General features: G+C 35.8%; 1 protein-coding gene across 15 annotated transcripts in view; it reads left to right on the forward strand.

Moving 5' to 3' along the window:
- The window catches only part of ATP11A (ATPase phospholipid transporting 11A), a 122419-nt gene that overhangs the window by 93399 nt on the left and 8354 nt on the right, over positions 1–20666 (forward strand). For 12 of the 15 annotated variants that reach the window (XR_011725849.1, XR_011725851.1, XR_011725850.1 and 9 more), the window contains 11 exons: positions 825–1006; positions 1713–1964; positions 4292–4466; positions 5572–5674; positions 5907–6052; positions 7023–7082; positions 8632–8759; positions 10483–10618; positions 16232–16297; positions 16574–16677; positions 17566–17731. Coding sequence is in view for 9 of the 15 variants with exons in the window: in XM_071743879.1 (XP_071599980.1) it covers positions 825–1006; positions 1713–1964; positions 4292–4466; positions 5572–5674; positions 5907–6052; positions 7023–7082; positions 8632–8759; positions 10483–10618; positions 16232–16297; positions 16574–16677; positions 17566–17731 (1518 nt within the window). In the remaining 6 variants the exon portion in view is untranslated. Of the gene's footprint in view, positions 1–824; positions 1007–1712; positions 1965–4291; positions 4467–5571; positions 5675–5906; positions 6053–7022; positions 7083–8631; positions 8760–10482; positions 10619–16231; positions 16298–16573; positions 16678–17565; positions 17732–19626; positions 19716–20666 lie in introns of those variants that run through there. The other 3 variants (XM_071743951.1, XM_071743959.1, XR_011725872.1) reach the window with 2 other exon arrangements.

A 20666-nucleotide genomic window follows, 5' to 3' on the forward strand; every position in this document is an offset into this window, starting at 1 on the left:
GACAGGCTCCTACATTCAGAAGCTCCTGAAAAAAGATACAGCCAGCCACCTGGCACCTGACCTTATCAATTGCAAGAGTCAGGGAGGTTTTTTAATACTACTTCTTAGATTGGTAATAAGTAACTACACAAAGACCTACTGGATTAAAGTTTAGGAAAATAAAGTGCCAGTTAAACGGTGTTGTGAGAGGCAATATATTTGAGGTGGCAAATCTTCCTTTCTCTGTTACAGTATCTTTTTCCTGCCTTACACAGTCTATATGCCCCACTCTTACTCATCACACAGTCAAAAAGTCTTAACCATTCTGAAGTACCCACAACAAAATTCTAGTTTTCACTTGGCTGAAATGGCACTTGGTTGGATTTTCACTTTCAACACTGTGATGTTTTGTCCTTGTCTCTGCTGCAACACAGCATCGAAATCAGACTCTGTAGAGCTACTCTTTATGTTACTGTTATTTATTCTGACTCATCCTGCCCAATTATACACACAGGGAAGGAAATTTTTACCTTGACTCTCCTTTCCCTGGTAATCTCATATATCCAGTTGGGTGGCTGAGCTGTTTCTCTTCTGGGGGAGTGAGGTTTTATCCCTCGTGTTGTTACTGCTTCCAGGGCAGCACAAAATCAAACTGACCCATGTTCTAGTCTAGACTGTACTGTACTAGTCTGTATTATACTCACCTCACTGTAACAGTGAGTAGTGAGACTCTTCAGGTCAGTAGTAAAATTTTAATATCTCAAGTATTCTAGCATACATACCAGCAAGAAGTCTAAGAAGAGTTTTCTAAGAGGCATTTTGTTTCTTTTGATTACATTCTTTAGGAGGGACTGCGAACATTGTGTGTTGCATATAAAAAGCTCACAGCAAATGAATATAGTGAGGTACAGAAGCTGCTTCAGAGTGCAAAGTTGGCCCTTCACGACCGGGAAAAGAAACTGGCAGGAGTGTATGAGAAGATAGAAAGAGATTTTATTTTACTTGGTGCTACAGCTGTTGAAGATCGGTTCGTATGTTTCTTAGTTTCATATGCTCAGTGGTGTTATCAAAGTAGTTGAAGACCCTCTTGTAACTCTTTTTCTTGATTAGAGATCTATATGAAAAACCCTTTGTTACAACCAATTCCATACCCTTAGCTTACTAAAGTTACATACAGTAACTTTGTAATTTAATAAGCTAGTACTGAATAGTTAAATGTACAAAAATCAGTATATTCAAGCCATTTACACACAGTTCGTGTAATACTTCACTGAACAAACTGTAGGGAAGGTTTGGAGGAATGAACTACAAAGTAGGTATTGAGAGGTATTGAGGAAATGAAGGAAGAATCTTCAGGTCTTGAAAAAAAATTTAAAAACTGTGTGTTAAAACTAGGAGGTAACTTTAATAACTCAGCAGTACTTCACTGTTTGATGTTATGAGCTGAAAGCACTGAAAATGTTTTCACTGAAGTACTTGTATGGGGAATGAAGCATCTTGTCTTTTAGGCTTTATAAATGAAAGGTGAGAGTTTGAAAATGTCAAACCTAATTATTCATAATGTACCACTTCCTTAAATATTTTTAGATTTTCACTTTGGGTAAAATTCTTTTACGCGATACCTTTTATTGATTTTTTTTATTTATTTGGTTCTGGAAACCTTTTGATAAGGACCTCTGCATTTCTCATTTCCAAGCAATCTGACAATTTATGTTGTCACTTGACTTCCACAGACTACAAGAAAAAGCTGCTGACACTATTGAAGCACTCCAGAAAGCTGGAATTAAAGTTTGGGTTCTGACAGGAGACAAAATGGAGACTGCTGCAGCTACTTGCTATGCTTGCAAACTTTTCCGGAGAAATACCCAAATACTTGAGCTAACCACAAAGAAAATTGAGGAACAGAGTTTACATGATGTGCTTTTTGACCTAAGCAAAACTGTCCTAAGACACAATGGCAGCTTAACCAGGGATACTTTCTCAGGGTAAGGAAAAAGTTGAATTGTCAGGCCCAGGAGTGGGCTTCTGTGCATTTCATAAACCATTAAATGATGGTTACTTTAAGGACAGTAACATATATACTATGTTTCTGTTGTTAAAGTGTAAATTATTTTATGACAATAACTATAAGTTTCTTCAACATAAATTTAAATTTTTGCTGTTGTGGTTCTTTATTTTATTCTGAATACTACTTTAACTGTTCAAAGAAAAATAACAAGTGACTTTGTAATTATATATTTCTACACTGCAAAAGAACTGCTTCATGGAAAAAGTTATTGTAAAGCAAAGTACTGTTTCAAACTTTTAAAAACAAATCAGATGTGATATATTCCTGTCATCAGAGTTAGTATGTGATATGATTTTACTGATAAGATGAAGGCCACAGAGAGCAACAACATTTAGCCCTGTTTCTAGGGCAGATTATGCTACAGTTACAGACAGATAGGTGTCATGAATACAGAAGTGAAACATAAAATGGACTAAGATAGAAAATTGCATTACAAATTAAAAACTGGTATAATGTAAATCACCCCTCATACAGATATTGAAGCTTTAAATTACTTGCTCTTTTTTTTCCACTGTAAAAACCTAAGAATTGGATTCTGAAACATTTGTATTGTCTTAAGAAAAGAAATTACTTGTCTTCCCTGCTTAAAGGATCATATTTGTTTTTCTTTTTGATAGGGAACCAGCTAGCAAGTACATTTTATATGCATTTGTAAAAAGCTTGTAATAAAGGAATAACAACGTAACAAGCATTTTTTATACTATTTTAGCAGATAACTGCTGTAACTCTTAGCCCTACCACTTGAAACTCTGGGCCAGAACATTTTTCTTAGTTATCCTTACACTTTAGACCCCATTGGTCAATCAAGAACATTGGTATATTCAGTTAAATAAATTTTATTTCTCTATGTACTCTCTTCTGTACCACATTTTGCTCAAGTCCCACAGGTCTTATAAAGCACATTTAAACATGTTTGTTTAACTTTTTATGCAATGCCAATTTACTGGACATGAAAACTCATCAGAACTTTTTGTCTTTGGCTTCAGAGTTGGAGAGTGTGCTAAAATAGGATCTGCCTGCATGTTGAAATCCAGGCTGAAAATCTTTCACCATAATATATCAAACGTTGAGTACACAGACTGAACTTAAGGCTATTGGTATACAATGTATTTTTGCCCTATTTGTGTCAGTGGTAACAAACTGCTGAAAATACCTGCTAACTGTAACTAAATATGGTTTATACTCCTTCATACTATTTGTCAAAAATAGCTTGTGTTCTCTCTAGATGGAGACACTTAAAATACATCAATATTACTAGATATGGTGTTTCCCTCCCAAACATTAGTCCCAGTGAAACTATGTTGAGAACCCATGCAGAGTGTAACCTTGGAGCACTGAAGCTAGAGCATAAATAAACCTCAGTGTGTGCTTATACAACCCTCACTGCTGACCCAGAGCCCCCAGGCTGCTGTGTTGGCAAGTGCAAGGGTGCTCTGAAGTGACTGGTTTGGATGCCACAGAAAACTGCTCATGGGGGCTGGGTCACCTTCCTCAGCTGGTCAGCACATGTTGTTGTGGTGAAATACTTCATGAGACCACCACTACACTGAAAGCAGTGCCCAGATTATTACAGGGGTACCAGTAATAGATTAATATGTATTATAATATATTGTAATATTTTTGATAGCATGTATAATTTTGATTATAATTACAGGTATGCCTGTTTGGACCTAACCATACACTAAATGCAAAGCATACACACTCTAAATGTAATCATTGGCCTTATTTATCCAGGCCAACAAGTCTCCATTGGTATTTCCTTCAAAACATGGTTTGTTTCCTTAAAAATAGATAAGCTCCTTGGGGAAAAAAGGCTTTTCCTCATCAAAGTAGATTTTGGAGTACCAAAGGCCTTTGCTTTTAAGTTTTTTCCTCTATATTATGAAATGTATCACCAAATTAGCCTTGTTCCTGCAACTCAGTTTATCTCACTCCAGTTCTTGCAGTCCTTTCAAACCAAAGGGAAAGGTCATTAATTACACGCTTATACTCACTGGTGAAGTCTTTGTGGTATTCAAAGACAATTTCTGTCTTTGAACTGGCAAAGCAATATATTTATGCTCTATCTATACTATATTTAAAGAGCAGTCCTATACATGGGATTTCCTTTAGAAGTATATTAATTTTGCATTATTCCGTACTCATTTTTTTTTCATTAATTTTCATGGAAGAACTACTGCCATATTTTAAAAATTGGCTGAGATTTTGACAGTGACTCTTAGTTTACATTTTATTTCTTAACAGACTTTCAACTGATATGCAAGACTATGGATTAATTATTGATGGAGTAGCATTATCATTAATAATGAAACCAAGACAAGATGGGAGCTCTAGTAACTACAGAGAGCTCTTTCTTGAAATTTGCAGGAACTGCAGTGCAGTGTTATGCTGTCGAATGGCACCTCTACAAAAAGCACAGGTTTGTATTTCATTTTGTAATTGCTTGTGAGCTGTGCACATATGTGAATATTGAATGTTAATCTGTGTATCTTCCTCTGATAACTTAAAATGTTTTGGTTTACTTCTGTATATTCTAAAATGGAAAAAGCTTGGAAAAAAAAAAAAAGTCGTCGAGAAGAGAGAATTTCTACTGGCAGGCAATTTAGATAATGGTGTGGTAAAATGGCACCTACCTGTGCACCTGAATTTTATGTATATACATATTGTTAAAATGTTGTTTGGTACATTCTGATAAATGAACATATTTATTGAACTGAACTAAAGTGCTTCCTTTTGAGCTTAACAAGATTTGAATAGTTTACAATCTGTTGCTACTACAAGAATGTATGTTATTTATAACTATAGTGATATTTCTCTATTCTTAACATACGATAGAAGCCAAGAAAAAGGAATCCAGACAGAAAAATGTGTGCTTTATCAAGTACTTCTTCACTCTTGTATGCTAGTTTGTATCAAGTAAAAACATATCCTTCCATTTCTGAATAATCTCAATATAGCTGAAGAACTTTCAAAGGACACGAACATTGGAATATACTTTTTTTTTTTTCTTTTTGAAGTGTCATGTCTTCTTCTCTGTACTCAGGTACAGCATATATAGCCCTTACTCATTTAAATAAGTGGGTTTCGTGAGCACTCTTAAACAGTCTGGAATTTTGTAAAAATTTTCAGTTGCAGTTGAGTTGGCACCAAATTTATCAGAAGCAATCATAGATCTGTAGTTTCAGGATTTCTTTGAAATTGTGTGTTCTCTGTCTGGAACGTTTTTACTTTATTAATGTGTTTATACAGCATTAAGCAATCTCAACATCATCTTCCTTCCTTCTCTCCATCTTTCTCAAGAAGCTTGAAAGGATTTAAAAGAAATGTTATTTTATCTTTGGTGCCAATACTTTTAAAGTAAAGCAAATACTGTGATTTTTTTGCATAGTAGTTGTCTTAGGTAATATTGTTTTTGTATTCCTTCACAGTATTTTGTGTGTAACTGCCATTTTTAATTAATTGCATGCTCATAAAAACAATAAACCATTACAGAGAAAAGTTTTTAAGACTGTTTTTTTTTCCAGATTGTAAAATTGATTAAGTTATCAAAGGAGCATCCTATCACATTAGCAATTGGTGATGGTGCAAATGATGTCAGTATGATTCTAGAAGCACATGTTGGTATAGGTAAGTGTGCCTTTTAGACTACTAATTCAAATACAATGACAAAAAAACATATCTTAAAAATAAGCAGTCTCAAAGAATCAGGTTATTCAGTTTACAGATAACATTTAGTGATTTACTGCAGGAATCTTATGAGATACAGTGGTGATCTTTTATTAGGGAATTGTCACAAAAATAGTTGTGAAATAATTCTTCAGTTAATAAACAGCTTCATCATTTATTTTTTTTTTTTAAGGAATCATTGGCAAAGAAGGTCGTCAAGCAGCAAGAAACAGTGACTATGCAATACCTAAATTTAAACATTTGAAAAAAATGTTGCTTGTTCATGGGCATTTTTATTATGTTAGGATATCTGAACTTGTGCAATACTTCTTTTATAAGGTAGGAGAATGCTTATTCTAATTATATAAATCTCAAAAACTTGCATGATAATATTTAACCATATGAAATTTGTACAGTCAGTGAGATGAAAAGCAGTAATTCCACAAAGGGATTTTTTTTTTTTTTTTGAGTGGCAGATGCAAAGCAGAAATGGGATTATTGGTTTTATCCAGACTGTGAAGTGAAGTAGCTTTAATATAGATACATCCTGTAATCTGGATTATGTTTAAAAGTAAAATTTGCCTTGTCTTTTCCTTAATTTTCTCTTACAAAGTCCATCACAGATTTTTTTACTTGTTTTCAGTACCTTCTGGGTTCTGTCTTCAGTGACCTTTTAAATCAAGATGGAAATAGTATTTAAGAACTCAGCATAACTTAATTTGCACTGGTTTCTAAACTCATTGAGACATTGTATGTGGAGAAAGTTTATAATGTGCATCCCCTTGTTTAGACAGTTTTGTTATGTCTAATGTTGCTGTCCAATCCAAGTTCGTTCAGTGAGCCCTGAAAGATTGTGGAAAGGAACCATCAGAAGATTGTTCAAGGTCTTAGTATCTGACTGTACGTGTAGGTATGAGCAGATAAAGTTCAGGGGCACAGCTAGAAAAACCTTAGAAGTACTTTGTTGTGAAACAAATTAAACAGAATATCCATGGCTTTTTATCACAATTTCTGTCCTGCTCTGAATTGTGCCTTATTTGCCTTGCCTTAACTCAGCTGTGCTTCTGAATCACAAATTTTATTGCCCTTGAATTTTAAAACTAACTTTTTAAAGTTGCTTTCAAAATATTTTAAGTATTTTTCTTAACAGTACTACTGTAAGATGGGAATGTGATGTTTAATGTATTCTTATTCTCTTCCCACATTGTTTGCTATTACTAGTGTTAGAAATTTATACATAGCTAGCATCCTGGTGCCTATAAATTAGTGATTATATTTCACTTGTTAACTGTATCACTTTGTCTTTCAGAATGTCTGCTTCATTTTTCCTCAGTTTTTATATCAGTTCTTCTGTGGGTTTTCACAACAGGTTAGTTGGTCTTTTTCCCTTAGTGCCACATTTTCTCTGGCATTTAAAAAACTTCATCTTTTAACACTGCCTGTTCAGCTGAGAAAATTTCTGGGTTAGTTTACACAATGTATAACAAAGAGCATCACTTTTGGTTTATATGATTTTCAGTGCCACTTGCAGCTAAGTTAGAGAAATAGGTTTTATGAATTACCATAAAAACCAGCATTATTTTCAAAGTCAAAGGATACAGGAGAAATCAAAATTTGAAAAATGGCAATGCAATATTCAGTGTCTCTAAGAAAAGTAGTCTCTTACATTTAAGGGTATTGAACTGGACAGAGGCAACCTTTAAGGAATCTTGGTGATTAAACTACTTCATTCTTAGAAGTCAGAATGAAAGTGGAAGCACAAAGTAGTCTTCTCTGGCATGTACAGATATGAATTATAAATCGTGTCTTTCAATTAGTTGAAAAGAAAAAAGAAACACTGAAAGATAGAGGAAAAGTGAGCTCACCACAAAGTGCCATCATTCAGGAGAGGATCCAGTATTCTACCTTCTAAATTTTGTTTATTTACTTTGCCCCTGCTCTCTTTGTGCAGAAAAAAACAGGGAAGGAGCCAAAACCAAAGGAATAATGACTGGACTTAACACAAAAAAGATGAATTTTTCAGGATTAAATTGGATAAGAGGAGGATTTGATTGGAAGAAAATAGTATTATTGGTCTGAATTTGGGCAATGTCTCAAAAGAAAGCTCCAGGAGGAGTAAAAATGACAGAACAAAATTTTTTTTTTCTATTTTGATTTCAAATGACCGTTGAAAACTTCGTAGGTTTTTATGAAGCAACCTTAGGATTTAGCTATGAAAGTCTGTATTGATGAGAACTTGATTTTGTTTACTGTCCTTCTGAATGCTAAATTTAATTCTGAATCAAAAAGAGTTTTTTTACAGCAATTTTTTTGGCACAAACGATCACCAAACAGATTTTGGTAAATAAACAACTCGTAAAAAGAGTGGGGTGATACGGTAAGCTTGAGGGCTAGGTATGATGCTGATACGTACATGGAAAAACAGCTCAATTGGAGGAAGGATCAAAGATATCTTGGGGTGTTTGTGCAGCATGATGCAGTCACCCACAGCTGAAGAACCTCTGGAATACTTCCCCTTCCTCCCTGCATGTCACCATGTAACATAGACATGGAAGAGGGAAAAGGAGAGGCAGATGTGCCAGAGAGGAGTGTCTGCCTCTATAGGATTCTGCTGCTGTTTAGTTTGGGTAGTTTGAAGTTGGACTTACAGTTGAAATGATAGGAGGGACTGATATGTGGCCTGTACTATTAAACTGATCTTTTAATTCACCTTTTGTCGTTCAGATGAATGGGGCACAAGTGTAGATTTTATATGACATAACTTAGCAGCTGTTCGGGGATATTTACCTCCATGCTGAAGTAATACAGTTTTGGGGTTTTTTTCTGGAGAGGTTTACTCATGTATTTTAAATCAAATGTCATGTAGTGGATCCTGTTTTAAAATTAAACCATCTGATTTAATTCCTTTCCATCTATAGACTTTATACGATACTGCGTATCTAACACTGTACAATATCAGCTTCACTTCCCTTCCCATCCTCTTCTATGGTCTAATGGAACAACATGTCAGTGCAGACACACTCAAGAGAGAGCCTTCCCTATACAGGTAAAATTAAAACATTGTGCTTCAGAATTTGGTAGTTTGCTTGTGGAAATCAAGCTCTGTTGTAACAAAGTCCTCGTGTAATTTTTCTGCAAGGTTGCAGTAGAACTTTAGATACACTGCAGCAGGAGGGTTGAAGACCCCATGCACAGACTATATAACTGCAATAGACAGGCACTTTTAATATATATTGACATACTGCAATCCACACCATTAATTTGCTGAGTGAGAGCAAAACAGAAATTACTGTTCTACAAATCTAAATACTTTGCCTTTTGTTACTCTTTATTTCATCCAGCCATGGGAAGCAGGTGTATTTTTAAGAGAAAACACACTCTTTCTGCTCTGATAAACATTTTTTTCTGAAATAAAAGAGGACTGAGTGGTAGAGTGTTGTGCATGGTGTCCAGCATTGCCCTCTGTATATTATTGATTCACTTCTGTGCATTAAATTGTGACTGGTTTAGGTTCTAAGCCACCTGAAATACAGTTCTTGCCAGCTAAACTGCATGTGGCCAGCTAAATCAGCAACAGTGCCCAGCTTTGATTCTCGTAGCTGCAAAGTGGATACATTGGTTACCTGCTGTTACCATGCTCTATAAAGGGAAAACATTTTGGGGAGGTTATCTTAGTTACTTGAAGGTTAAGCAGTGCAGTGATATGCTTTTACCTATGAAATTGCAGAGTAATACAAGATATTACTGTTGAAACCCAAGACCCCCCCATTTTTATTTTCTCTTCTATATTTTAAAAGTTTTCAGTTTAAAAATGGTAGTTCAGGAGACTACCTGGTTTTTTTTGGTTTTTGTTAGCTGGCAGAGGGTATTTCATCAAAAACATTTGAGTTTTTGTACAGCATCTATCACTAAGCTGTTTTGGGCAATTGGGCAGTTCTGAGCCAGATGAGGCTACTGGTAGCCCTGTGTAGTTTCTGCACTGTGTACTGGTAATCTACAGGGAGAAATTACTTCATGTGGCCATCAGGCAGTTTTTGAAGTGCATATGGTGAAGGTATTGGTTGGTAATAAATGTTTCTGTAATCAGGCTTTCATTTAACTGTGTTCTGATTTACTTCAGTGTGCTTTATGACATATGCCAACTTGATACAGACTCATTCTGTGGCAAGAACTAAAGTTATAACTCTTAAATGCTTCTGTAATAGCAAAATACATGCTAGTGAACAGTTCTGTTCCCAAGAACCTGTGGTTTTTGTTGGAAAACCTTCAAGAAATCAAATTTGACCTGAAGCTTCAACTCAGCTGGAAAATCCTTGTTTCACATGTTTGACTTAAAATGATTTTGTTTTGTTACAATATTCTGTATGAAAGTATCCCATGGGAATTAAAGTCAAGTCTCCAGAGACCTCTAGTGTTTCCATTTAAAATCTACAGAGGATCATTGCATGCACAGAAATACTGGAAAACAGTCACCTTCAGTAAAAAGATGGAAATCTAAATGTGTGCAGCACAGAGGAATTTACTGCACAGTTGAAATAAGCAGAATTACAGGAAGCAGTTAAAAAGGTTTAGTAAAAATGTAATCAAAAGAATGAAGAGGAGACATTCATGAATGCTTTGGGTGTAAAGTGGTAGATAGTTGTCATGTGGAAATCAGGTTTTGTATGCGATGTCTTCATTGTTTTTCCTTCAGAAAGCTTTGAGTGACATAATTTTTAAAGGCTTTTTGAATGTGCTGATAATGAATGCATATATCTTGTTGTACACAGAGATGTTGCCAAGAATGCTTTGCTGCGCTGGCGTGCATTTATTTATTGGACATTCCTAGGAGTGTTTGATGCTGTGGTATTTTTCTTTGGTGCCTATTTCTTGTTTGAAAACACAATTGTGACCAGCAATGGACAGGTTAGTGTTGGATTTGATCAGTCAATCAAAGGTAATTTTTTTGCTGTCGATTGTGCTATGAACATAGTTTTAATTGTATTTTTCTTCAGAATTTCCAGCACAGGTGGTAACTGTTTTATGAGTTACAATGAGATAGGTGGGTTATCTGTTTAGCAAAGTCTGAGCTATGCAATAGGAATTATGTGTATCAGTAAAAAGAGGCATAGGACTAGATTAATTTAGGAGAAATATATATTTAAATTATAAGTATTCCTTCAGAGTTTACATAGTTGCTTTTCTGTCTCATGCTTAACGTGCATCTGATAAATATCTGATTAACATATCAAAAGACTCTTGGTGAACTAGTTAAGAATGATCATAAAAGAGCTTAAATATAACAAACTTTTTAGTATTTTAATTATTTTTACATATGGCAGCTTCAAATAATCTATCTTTACTTGCTTTGCAGTCACATTAATGCAAATTTTAAGAACTTTTGCATTTGATTTATTTTACCCATTGATATTTTGGTCTGTTTTATTTGTGTGCTTTTTTTTCTTTTTGCTACTTGCTTCTCTTCCTATCCTCAGCTAATGACAGCCAGCACTCACATGGTAAGACTATTGTGGATTTGTCACAATATCCATTGCATCTTTTCACTGTTCTTTAATTAAACTGTTAAAGAGCAGTTAATTATGTCCTTTAATTACTTCAAAATATCATTTTGACCTATAGATAGAAATGTTCTTTATTGCTACTTTATAAGTACTTAAAATGTAAAGAACTTTTACAGAGTGTGAGGTGTATTAAGGTATATGAGGTGTGGTAAAGAGCTTTAAAAAATAAGTAGGCTTTTTGCTTCCTTCTATTTTTTTATTTTGTTGTATGCTTTTCTGTGATCTACATTTTGTTGCTGACTCTTTGCCCCAGAAAATTTATTACAGTGTTTGCTATGAAATGCTTGAATGGCTTTAGAAAATACTCTAAAGTGAGAGAGAAAGTTAACTGTGCACAATTTTGTTGCCTACATGTGGTGTTTGTGTTTGGTAGAATTACAATATTCAAATAACATAAAATACAATCTTAGTGACATCTGTCAGAGAAATGAACTTCTACTGTGAGAGAAAACACTTGGTAGAAAGAGCTTTTCTGAGGACAGAAGGAATTTCCATTAAACATAACTGTTTGCTGCAGTACTTCTTTTCCTGGTACCATTATACTTTCAATTAGGTGTTTAAAATTCTGCATCAGCTTATGTTTATAGTCCTGAAAATTAGACTGCATATACCTGTACACATTTTGTAAAACAAATATTCTGAGAGGGTTCCTTTTTGAAATTTTAGTCTACTTCTGTTGCACACATTCAATCAAACTCTTCTTGAAAGCACTATCAGGCCAGAGTAGTGCCTCATTTCCAAATTTTGAATGTTTAGATCTGCAACTAGGTGCCTGTGTTAGCATTTGATGTTAAAATGTAGTGTCTGATGAGACTTGGACTCTTGAGTGGCAGAGTAGGTTAGAAAACTCATCATTGTTCAGCATGCCTGCTTCTGTCTATGTTTAAAACTTATAGATACTGAAGTGTGATTTCAGATTTTAAATGGCTTGAAAATGCTACTGTTCAGGACTAGTCAGATCCACATTAGATATATTCAGACATACGTGAGCACTAGTTGGTGTCTATGGTTATTTCCAAGTATTTAAATTTAATTCACATCTGTGTCAATGGAAAACTTGAAAGGTTTACTGCAATAATATGTTATTATGGAACAGGAAAAGATAGAAAGCAGGAAATGGAGGTAATATGGCTGAAAGTAACACTAATACCATAAACTGTTCAAGATTATTAAAATTAGCTTGCAAGTTGTTAAAATAGGTGCTGAAGCAAATATTTTTCATTCCTCTTACCCCCCAAAGATGAACTGATCACCATTATTGCAAAATTAATAAAATGTGAAGAAAGCCAATGTCTTTCACTTAGATTGATGCCTGATTCAGACTAAAATGTACATACTGTTAAGCTTGATTCCAAACATAATCCCCCCCCAAGATGTTTCTCGATATCTCAGTATTTAGAAATTTGAAAATTATTGCATGCTGTAGAGTCATGTTACTAAAATAATGGAAAACTCCAATTTTAATCACTGAGATTACTTCTTAAATGCCTGCCTCAGTCTCTTTCTGGTACACAAGACTCAGATGCTAAAGTTTGTCTCATATTAATTATTATTTGTGTATGGTATTCCACTTTGGATATGACATCATGGTGTTGTAAAAACATAGCTAGAGAGGAACTACATAAGGAAGGTAAGAAAAGAAGGCACTACAGAAGTAATTACAGATTGCTTATGTTGCCTTAGTTTACCCATATAATAAAATGTATTTCCTGTGTGTTTTTTAAATTTTAACATTTGATGCAGGATGAATTAAATATAAATATTAAGTTGGGTTCAGTGATGGGTGGGAGAACCTGACTTAAAAGGCATAACAGAATGGGAAATACAAAACAGAAGGAAGGAAGCCAAGTGAGTAGAATGATGAATTGGAATGTGTAAGATCAACAGGTACAGTCACAGAAGGAAGGGAAGTCTTGGAGAGTTTGGGATCAGAGTATACAAAAATATTTGTTAATAAACTAGATGTTAGCAAACAGACTTACAAAAGAGTGATTGATAGCTTGGAGACATCAGTAGTATTTTGAGATATTGTATGCTGAAAATACACTGAGTTTTTGTAACTCGCACCATCCCATATTGCTCTGTTTACCTTTGTGGCAAATCAGCAGCTTTATGGAGTCTGGTGTTCCTGTTCTATCACCTCCTTTTTAGAGCCAAAATTTTGGATAGAGGAAGGGTTTTTTCACCACCATGATTTCAATCTAGCCTGACAAACAGAGATAGGGGGATATTGTTTTGGCTTTATTTAGTCTAGCAGCTTTTATTGGAAATATGGACACATCTGTTTAGTATGCAGAAACATAGACTGACTCTAGGTACTCTGAGAGATGCCAAATAAGACATGAGAGCATTGTAAAATTTAACTGCAAGAAAAAAGCTGGTAAATAGCATAATTTGAACTTCCTGAAGCAGATTCCTGTCCAGTTCTAACTCCAATTATTATTTTTTTTTATGGCACACACAATATTGTAGTGAGGGCATGACCCTCTAAAATGATTGTATTACATATCACAGTAAAAGGTCAAAGTGCTGAAGATTTTCTGCACTTCATCTTGTGTTCTGCACCGTTAGTCATGCACACTCAGTGATTTAAAAATAATTAAATGGTTACTCGGAATAATGACTCTTGCAAACAATCTTTTGTTTATTTTTAAATTATTTTCTATTCCCATTTGATCAGATTATCTCAGCCTGGTTTACTATAGATTTCTGTCTTGTCACTGGCTGTGCTGTCCATTCAGAGTTTTCCCCATGGCAGTATGTTTTTGCAGTCATTTGCCCATGCAGATCCCCTGTCATCTGTTGCTCATAAAGAATAATGTATGTGGGAAGGCACCCTGGAGGTGATCCAGTTCAACCCTGTGCTTTTTGCAGGGCTGATTAACACCAACTTGTTCAAGGCTTTGCCCTGTCTTTTTTTAAGTTTTGAATACCCCTGAGAAAGAAGAGTAATCTGAATCTTTTTGGGATACCTGTTCCAATGGTTCTTTGCCTTCATGGTGAAAAATACTCTCCAAATACCTAAGCAGAATTTTTCTACTGTTTGAGATCTTAATCTTTGTAGTTCTTTTTCAGATGCTTGTGATCAGCTACTAGGTTATTCCTTGACTTCCCCTCCACCAGTCCTTCAGCTTTTCTTCACAGGAGAGCAACAGACTGCTGACCAAATTAGTTATCTGCCACTAGATCCTTTCCAACATTTTCACATCTCTCCTGAACTGAGAGGCCTCAAACTGGGCAAGCTATTCTAGGTTCACCCTCTTTATTGCTGAGTGATGGGGGTAAGAACCTTTCTTCAGTAGCAGAGTTCCTCACAGTACAACTCAGTTTGCAGTTTCCCTTATTTATAGAGAGAGCACAGCATAGAGTTGTATTCAACCTGGAATGCCATGTAACCCCTCTGCAACTTCTTTTTCAGCAGGGCCATTGCTCAGCCAGTCAGTCTCAATATTATGGCAGTGCTCCTCCATAGGTGTAAAACTTCACATTTGTCCCTATTTATTGTCATAAGGTGTCTACTAGCCCACTTCTCAAGTCCATGGAGGTCCCTCTGGATTGAAACTCTTGGCTTTCATTATGTCAGCTATTCCTTACTTTTTTTATCACCTGGCAATTTGTCCGTGATATTCCCTGTGTCACCATCCAGGCCCCTGACACGATATTCATCAGTATCAGTTCGTAGTGTAATCACTGATTACCAGCAAACATCAATAATATTGTTCACTAAACTTTTGAGTCCAGTGGTTCAGCCAGTTTTCTACTCAAGTAGTAGTCTGTTTACCCAGCTCCTGCTTCCTTATCTTCTCATTGAGAACTCTGTCCAAGTCAAGTGTCAAATGCCTTGCTAAATTCAAAGCAGATTGCATCCACTGCTCTCTCTGCTTAGTAACTCCTTAACCTCTTGCTCCCAGGCTGTTGGGTGCTCTTTTCTGTCCCAAGATTCCCTGTGAAGTGGAAGGAGCTTCTTTCTTATGAAGACTAATATCTAGAGTGTTGAATACTTAAACATTTTGTTTAACACCTTTCACTAGGTTGTCTTACTACTCCATCAGTGGACTTACCTTTTCCCCTTATCTCTTCCATTGCTCCCATTTTGTTAGTTGAGAAATATCCTGCTTTGCCAGCTGGATCTTCTGTTGAAATTTCATGTCTTCCTGCAGAAGACAGTTCATGAGATCTCAGCAGTTCTCTTCCAAAATCATTCAGCTCTTTTATTGGGTGCAATACCCTGAATCAGCATCTCTTCTAAAATAGTGTCCTAACTCTGCTTATTTTCCCAGCATTTCTCTGGATCCTGAACCTTGTCATCTCATAGCTGTTGCAGTCCACATAATCCTCCGTGTTCACCACCAGTTCTTCCCTCTATCAGCATTAATTATCATTTCTGCCCACTTGAAAAACTGAACTGTTTCTATTGCACTATGCAGGTGGGGAGAAAATCAACCACAACTGAGAAGTATTTAATATTACAGTGTGTAGAACATCTATGTTCTTACATGGCTTTGATTATCACATTCTTTCTTGTACTGTTAATCATCTGAATAACATGCTGTTGAACCTCCAGGAAATCCTGGGATACCAAGGGCAGCAGAGAAGAGAGGTCAGAGAAAAGATGTTTCTAAGAAGATTGATTAAATTGCTGCAGTTTGTTTGTAAATCCCAGTGATTTGTTTACAGTGCTGCACTTGATTTTTCTAAAAAAAACCCATACCTATGAACTCTAGGCTGAGTGCACTAATTTTTTTTTTTCCTGCCCATATAAAATCCGAGGTGTGTACACACAAAGGCAAGAACTTTCTAGAAGACTGCACCAGATAAACCATGCACAAATTCAGTGGTTTTGCATAATTGTCACTTCCTGATACAAAGCAATAGACAGCCCTAAGAGGTTGATTCTGGACAATTCACAAAGTAGTGTACAATGTTACCTATGCATGTTTTTGGCCATTTTTTATAGATGTTTGGAAACTGGACCTTTGGAACACTGGTGTTCACTGTGCTTGTATTCACGGTTACATTGAAGGTAAGAAATGTATTTGTTCTGAGGAAACAAGCTCTAAGAAAGTTTCAAATTGCTGCTTACTACTGCTGATCTCTCTATATGACTACACATTGGCTTTATTAAATACAGAGTTTTCTATCTGTGCCTTCTTTACTGTGCTGAAAAATGGAAAACATTTTTTAGCTAGTTCTGTGTAGAATCCTTTCTCTGTTTTCAAAGGGTGTTATTTCCTCTCCTGCTGAGCATTTTGTTGCTTCTAGATAGTAATAACACAAATTGTGTTGTTTTTTTTTTCAGCTGGCACTAGATACACACTATTGGACGTGGATAAATCACTTCATGATTTGGGGATCACTGGTGTTCTACATTATCTTTTCTCTGCTCTGGGGAGGAATTATTTGGTATGAACCAGTACATGTTGCATCGCAAATATTTTTTTCAGAAATAGTTGTTTTAAAATTGTTGCATATTTTACTTTTGTGTCCCAAACAGAATTAAATTTAGCTTTTATGTATTGCAGAACTCTCAATAGCAGTCACATTTCAAACACATCAGTAATGGTATAATTATAGAGTGCTCGGCTCTTCTTTCACTGAATGGCTGCTAAAATATTCTTGGACAAGACTATGAAGAGAAGAATATTGGACCTCAGACTGCCACTGAGCCTATCTCAGTAGCTGAGGCTGTCTGTCTGAGGCAAAATGCCACAGAGTAGGTCACATCTATGCATCTTGGAGCCATCTGCTTGGCTTCCCTTGGAGGGCAAGACTGCTTGAGCAGTATAAACCAGAGCCAGGGAGTGGAGCCCACATTGAAGGTAACAATGTGATAAATAGGTTAGGGAGTATAACATGAAACCACCAGAGAAGCTGATGGGGAGCTAGAGATGTATGAAGAAAGGTGTGGTCAATGAGCCTCTAATCTGAGGATGCATATGAAGAAGTGTGCAGTGGAAAGGAGGAGGGAAGTGATGAGTGGGACACTGAGAAGAAAGGTGAAAATAAGATAAAGAATAGGTGGAAGAGCAGAAACAGTAAGAAAATAAGTCAATTTATCTTGCCAAGGTAGAGGCAGCTAGAGATGGGAGGACAGCATGGAAGAGTAAGGCAGTTCTCTCTAGTAAGTGAAATTTTAGATCTCTTTTTGGAGAAAACCAGGATGGATGAACTATCACAAACTGGGAAGTTGAACCTGAAGTATTTCATTACTGTAATAATTTTTATATTTAACATTGCCAGTCTTTCCTTTGGGTATTGAAGTGTAATAATTCTATTTCTTTTTCCTACTAGGCCTTTTTTCAATTATCAGAGGATGTATTATGTGTTCATGCAAATGCTGTCTAGTGGTCCGGCCTGGCTGTGTATAATTCTGCTCATAATTGTCAGCCTTCTTCCAGATGTTCTCAAGAAGGTCTTATGCAGAGAGTTGTGGCCTACAGCAACAGAAAGAATCCAGGTAAAAATGTATCTTTCATTGTGGAATTAGGATTTTTTTTGGTATTGAAAGTCTCTAATAATTAGACCTCTTTCAAGGTTAGAGACAAAATTAGAACAGAGATTCCCCACCTATGGCCTATTTCACTTCTGAGCAGTATGGTGAAAGATGCTGCCTATTATTTATGTGGTGGCATTTACCTGAACCCTGGGGCAATCCCTGTGCTTGTGTACCAGTAAATATGGGGAAAACAGGTGAGCAGGATGGTGAGAGACTCAGGATGGCTCAACATGATTCCTGATTCAAGGAGATGAGGGCAAAAGTGTTGGAAGGAGGCAGGAGGCACTTAGGATGGGCTGGGCAGCAGTTCTGCTAGTGCAGAATATTTATAAGCACTGCCCAAAACCTGAACCAAAGTTACTGTCTTTGATACCAAATCATTTTACTGCATAAGTGAAACTCTCAAGTGGACATGGTAGCATTTACTGTGCAAGCTGAGCATAGTTCTCTAAAATGGAAAACTAGCTAAAATAAGCTGAGCTCAACATAAAACCAGCAGGAAGGTTGCATGTGCTTGTTGAAATCCCCTTTAAAGTAAGGGGTCTGGACAAGCACTTGCAGTTCTATACTGAGGGGCTCTACAACTGCAGGTGTGTTTATTAATGAAGAAATCTAGATTATATACACTCAAAATAAATGTGATTAATATATAGTATGCTGGTAAACTCATGCCAGCATTCATATTGCATCATCTGTGCAATTCTTTTGTAGCAAGCTATATTATACTGATGCTGTGCCTGTTACTAAAACATGTATTAAAACTTGCCCATATTCTATTAATAATTTTTCCTCTTTTATATTTCAATGTATATTTTACCTGTTCTGATACATTATTTTTACATAAATCTGCCTTGCTGTACCAATGGGAAGAGTATTTTAAAATCTGTGGTCTCCCTTCTTCTGATCTACCCAAAGGGAGAAACAGCTGTGTAAATGCAAGCCTGCTCTGCTGAGGCTGAAAGGGAAGCCAGGTTCTGTGGGACACATGGTACTATTCTGAGACCATGAAGCCAACCTCAGTAGAAAATACTATCTGTAATTTTGGCTCCAAATAACTTCCCAAACTTCCATTTATCACAAATGTTAGAAGGTGAAGGGCAGTAGAGGTGTTGAACCTGAAATTTAATATTATTGTTGTTGTCCTTTTCAGCCCATCAAACTCTACTGTTATGTTAAAATAATGAGTTAGCAGTGACTGTGTGCAGTGATTAGTTAGCATTTTGATGTTTGAGAAGAAAAAGGAAAGTATAATTTCTTCTTTGGCAAAGGTGAAAAATCCTTCCATAATACTGGCAAAGTATTATATTATAAAGTATTATATTCCTTGAGATCCTTGAAAGTTGCAAAAATGTCCCACTTCAGGACTACAGGAAAAAATAAAGCATGGCAGAAAAGCATTCCTAGGCAGAGAGCATCTAGTGTCTTTCTATTTTGATTCCTTTAATAGAGGTCTCTGCCATTTATGCTACTTGTGGAAGAAATTGATCTCAGTATAGGTTCTGCATGGTTCATTTAAAAGTCTGAAGAGTGAGAGTGGGGTTAGGTTGATGCAAAGAAACCATTTAGCCAACAAAAGCCCCAAACATAGATATTACTGCATTTCTTGCAGACATTGTATGTCAGTCCTTGAAAACAAATCAATTGTAAAGCACGCTTTGGGCTTAACACTGGCAATATTAATCTTTTAATATTTAGTAGAAAATCTTTGACTTTTAACCAGATATATACCTTGTGTTTCTTCTTTCCTCTCTTTGTTTCTTCCTGTCTTCCAATCCACTTTGCCTAAATAACCGCTACCTTGCTTTAAACATAAATGATGTGCACGGTTACTTCCTACAATCTTCTGGGGAAATCAGACTAAACATCAGTGCCTTTCTGTTGAGCAGTCCACCATCTTTATGCTTTCTCAGACTTCAAGCAGTCTAAGTTTCTAATGGAACAAAAGGTGACTTTTTTCTGCCTTTCTGCATGCTTGGCCATTTCATTCAAAGGACAGTAAAGAGTTTGTCATCAGAAGTTATTTACCGTACTCATTATCTCCATTTCTGATTCACATCAACCATGTTTTGAAGAAGAATACTTATAGTGTAATTTTTTTCCTTCTTTTTTCTTGCAGATTCTGTGAATCATTATCACAATCTCTCACTATGACTATCAGTTTTGTTACTGTTGTTACTGAATTTTACATAATGTTTCTTTCTCAGGAATCTAGGATTTCTAGATAGTAATCGTTGTTCTATCTGTAGGTGAATGCACGTTGTGCTTGCATTATACCTGAGTAAATGGAATTGTTGCCACACAAAGAAGTGATAATTCTGATTATGCTGTTGTTATTAGTGGAATAAAGGAAATGTGGTGCCAGGGTCCATTCAAGCAATCTTTGGAATGTATTAATGTATCTACTCTGGAAGAAAATATATCTGTGCTGGAAGAAAATCTACCTTTTTAATTAATAAGTTGTTTCCAGTACGCATTTTGAAGCTGAGCTCTCTTTATATTCTATTTTACTAAATTCTCTGCTCTTTGTAGAAATAAAACGGCTCAAGATCCAGAAGCATATGACATTTAATTTAATATAAAAGTAGAAGAAATGCTAGTAAATTTTGGCTTCCCTACAGTCTGCAAGACAACTCCATTTTACTTAATACTAGCGGACTTTTGGTTTCCATTGCAGATTTCATAACTTTATTTCTTAAGCTTTTTAAGATTATAAAATACACTTCCTCTTTCTTTTCCCCCTCAAAAATGAATAGTCAGTAAAAATCACTTATTAGTTATGCCGCAGGGAAAATACATTAATGTTTTTTTTCACTTGTGAAACTTCTGGCTAAAATTGGTTTTCAAGTGCCTTAGGATTGAAGTGATCTTTTAACCAATTATTTTTCAACTTACTGCA

Source organism: Heliangelus exortis, chromosome 1 (genome assembly GCF_036169615.1).
Source record: "Heliangelus exortis chromosome 1, bHelExo1.hap1, whole genome shotgun sequence".
Lineage (NCBI taxonomy): Eukaryota > Metazoa > Chordata > Aves > Apodiformes > Trochilidae > Heliangelus > Heliangelus exortis.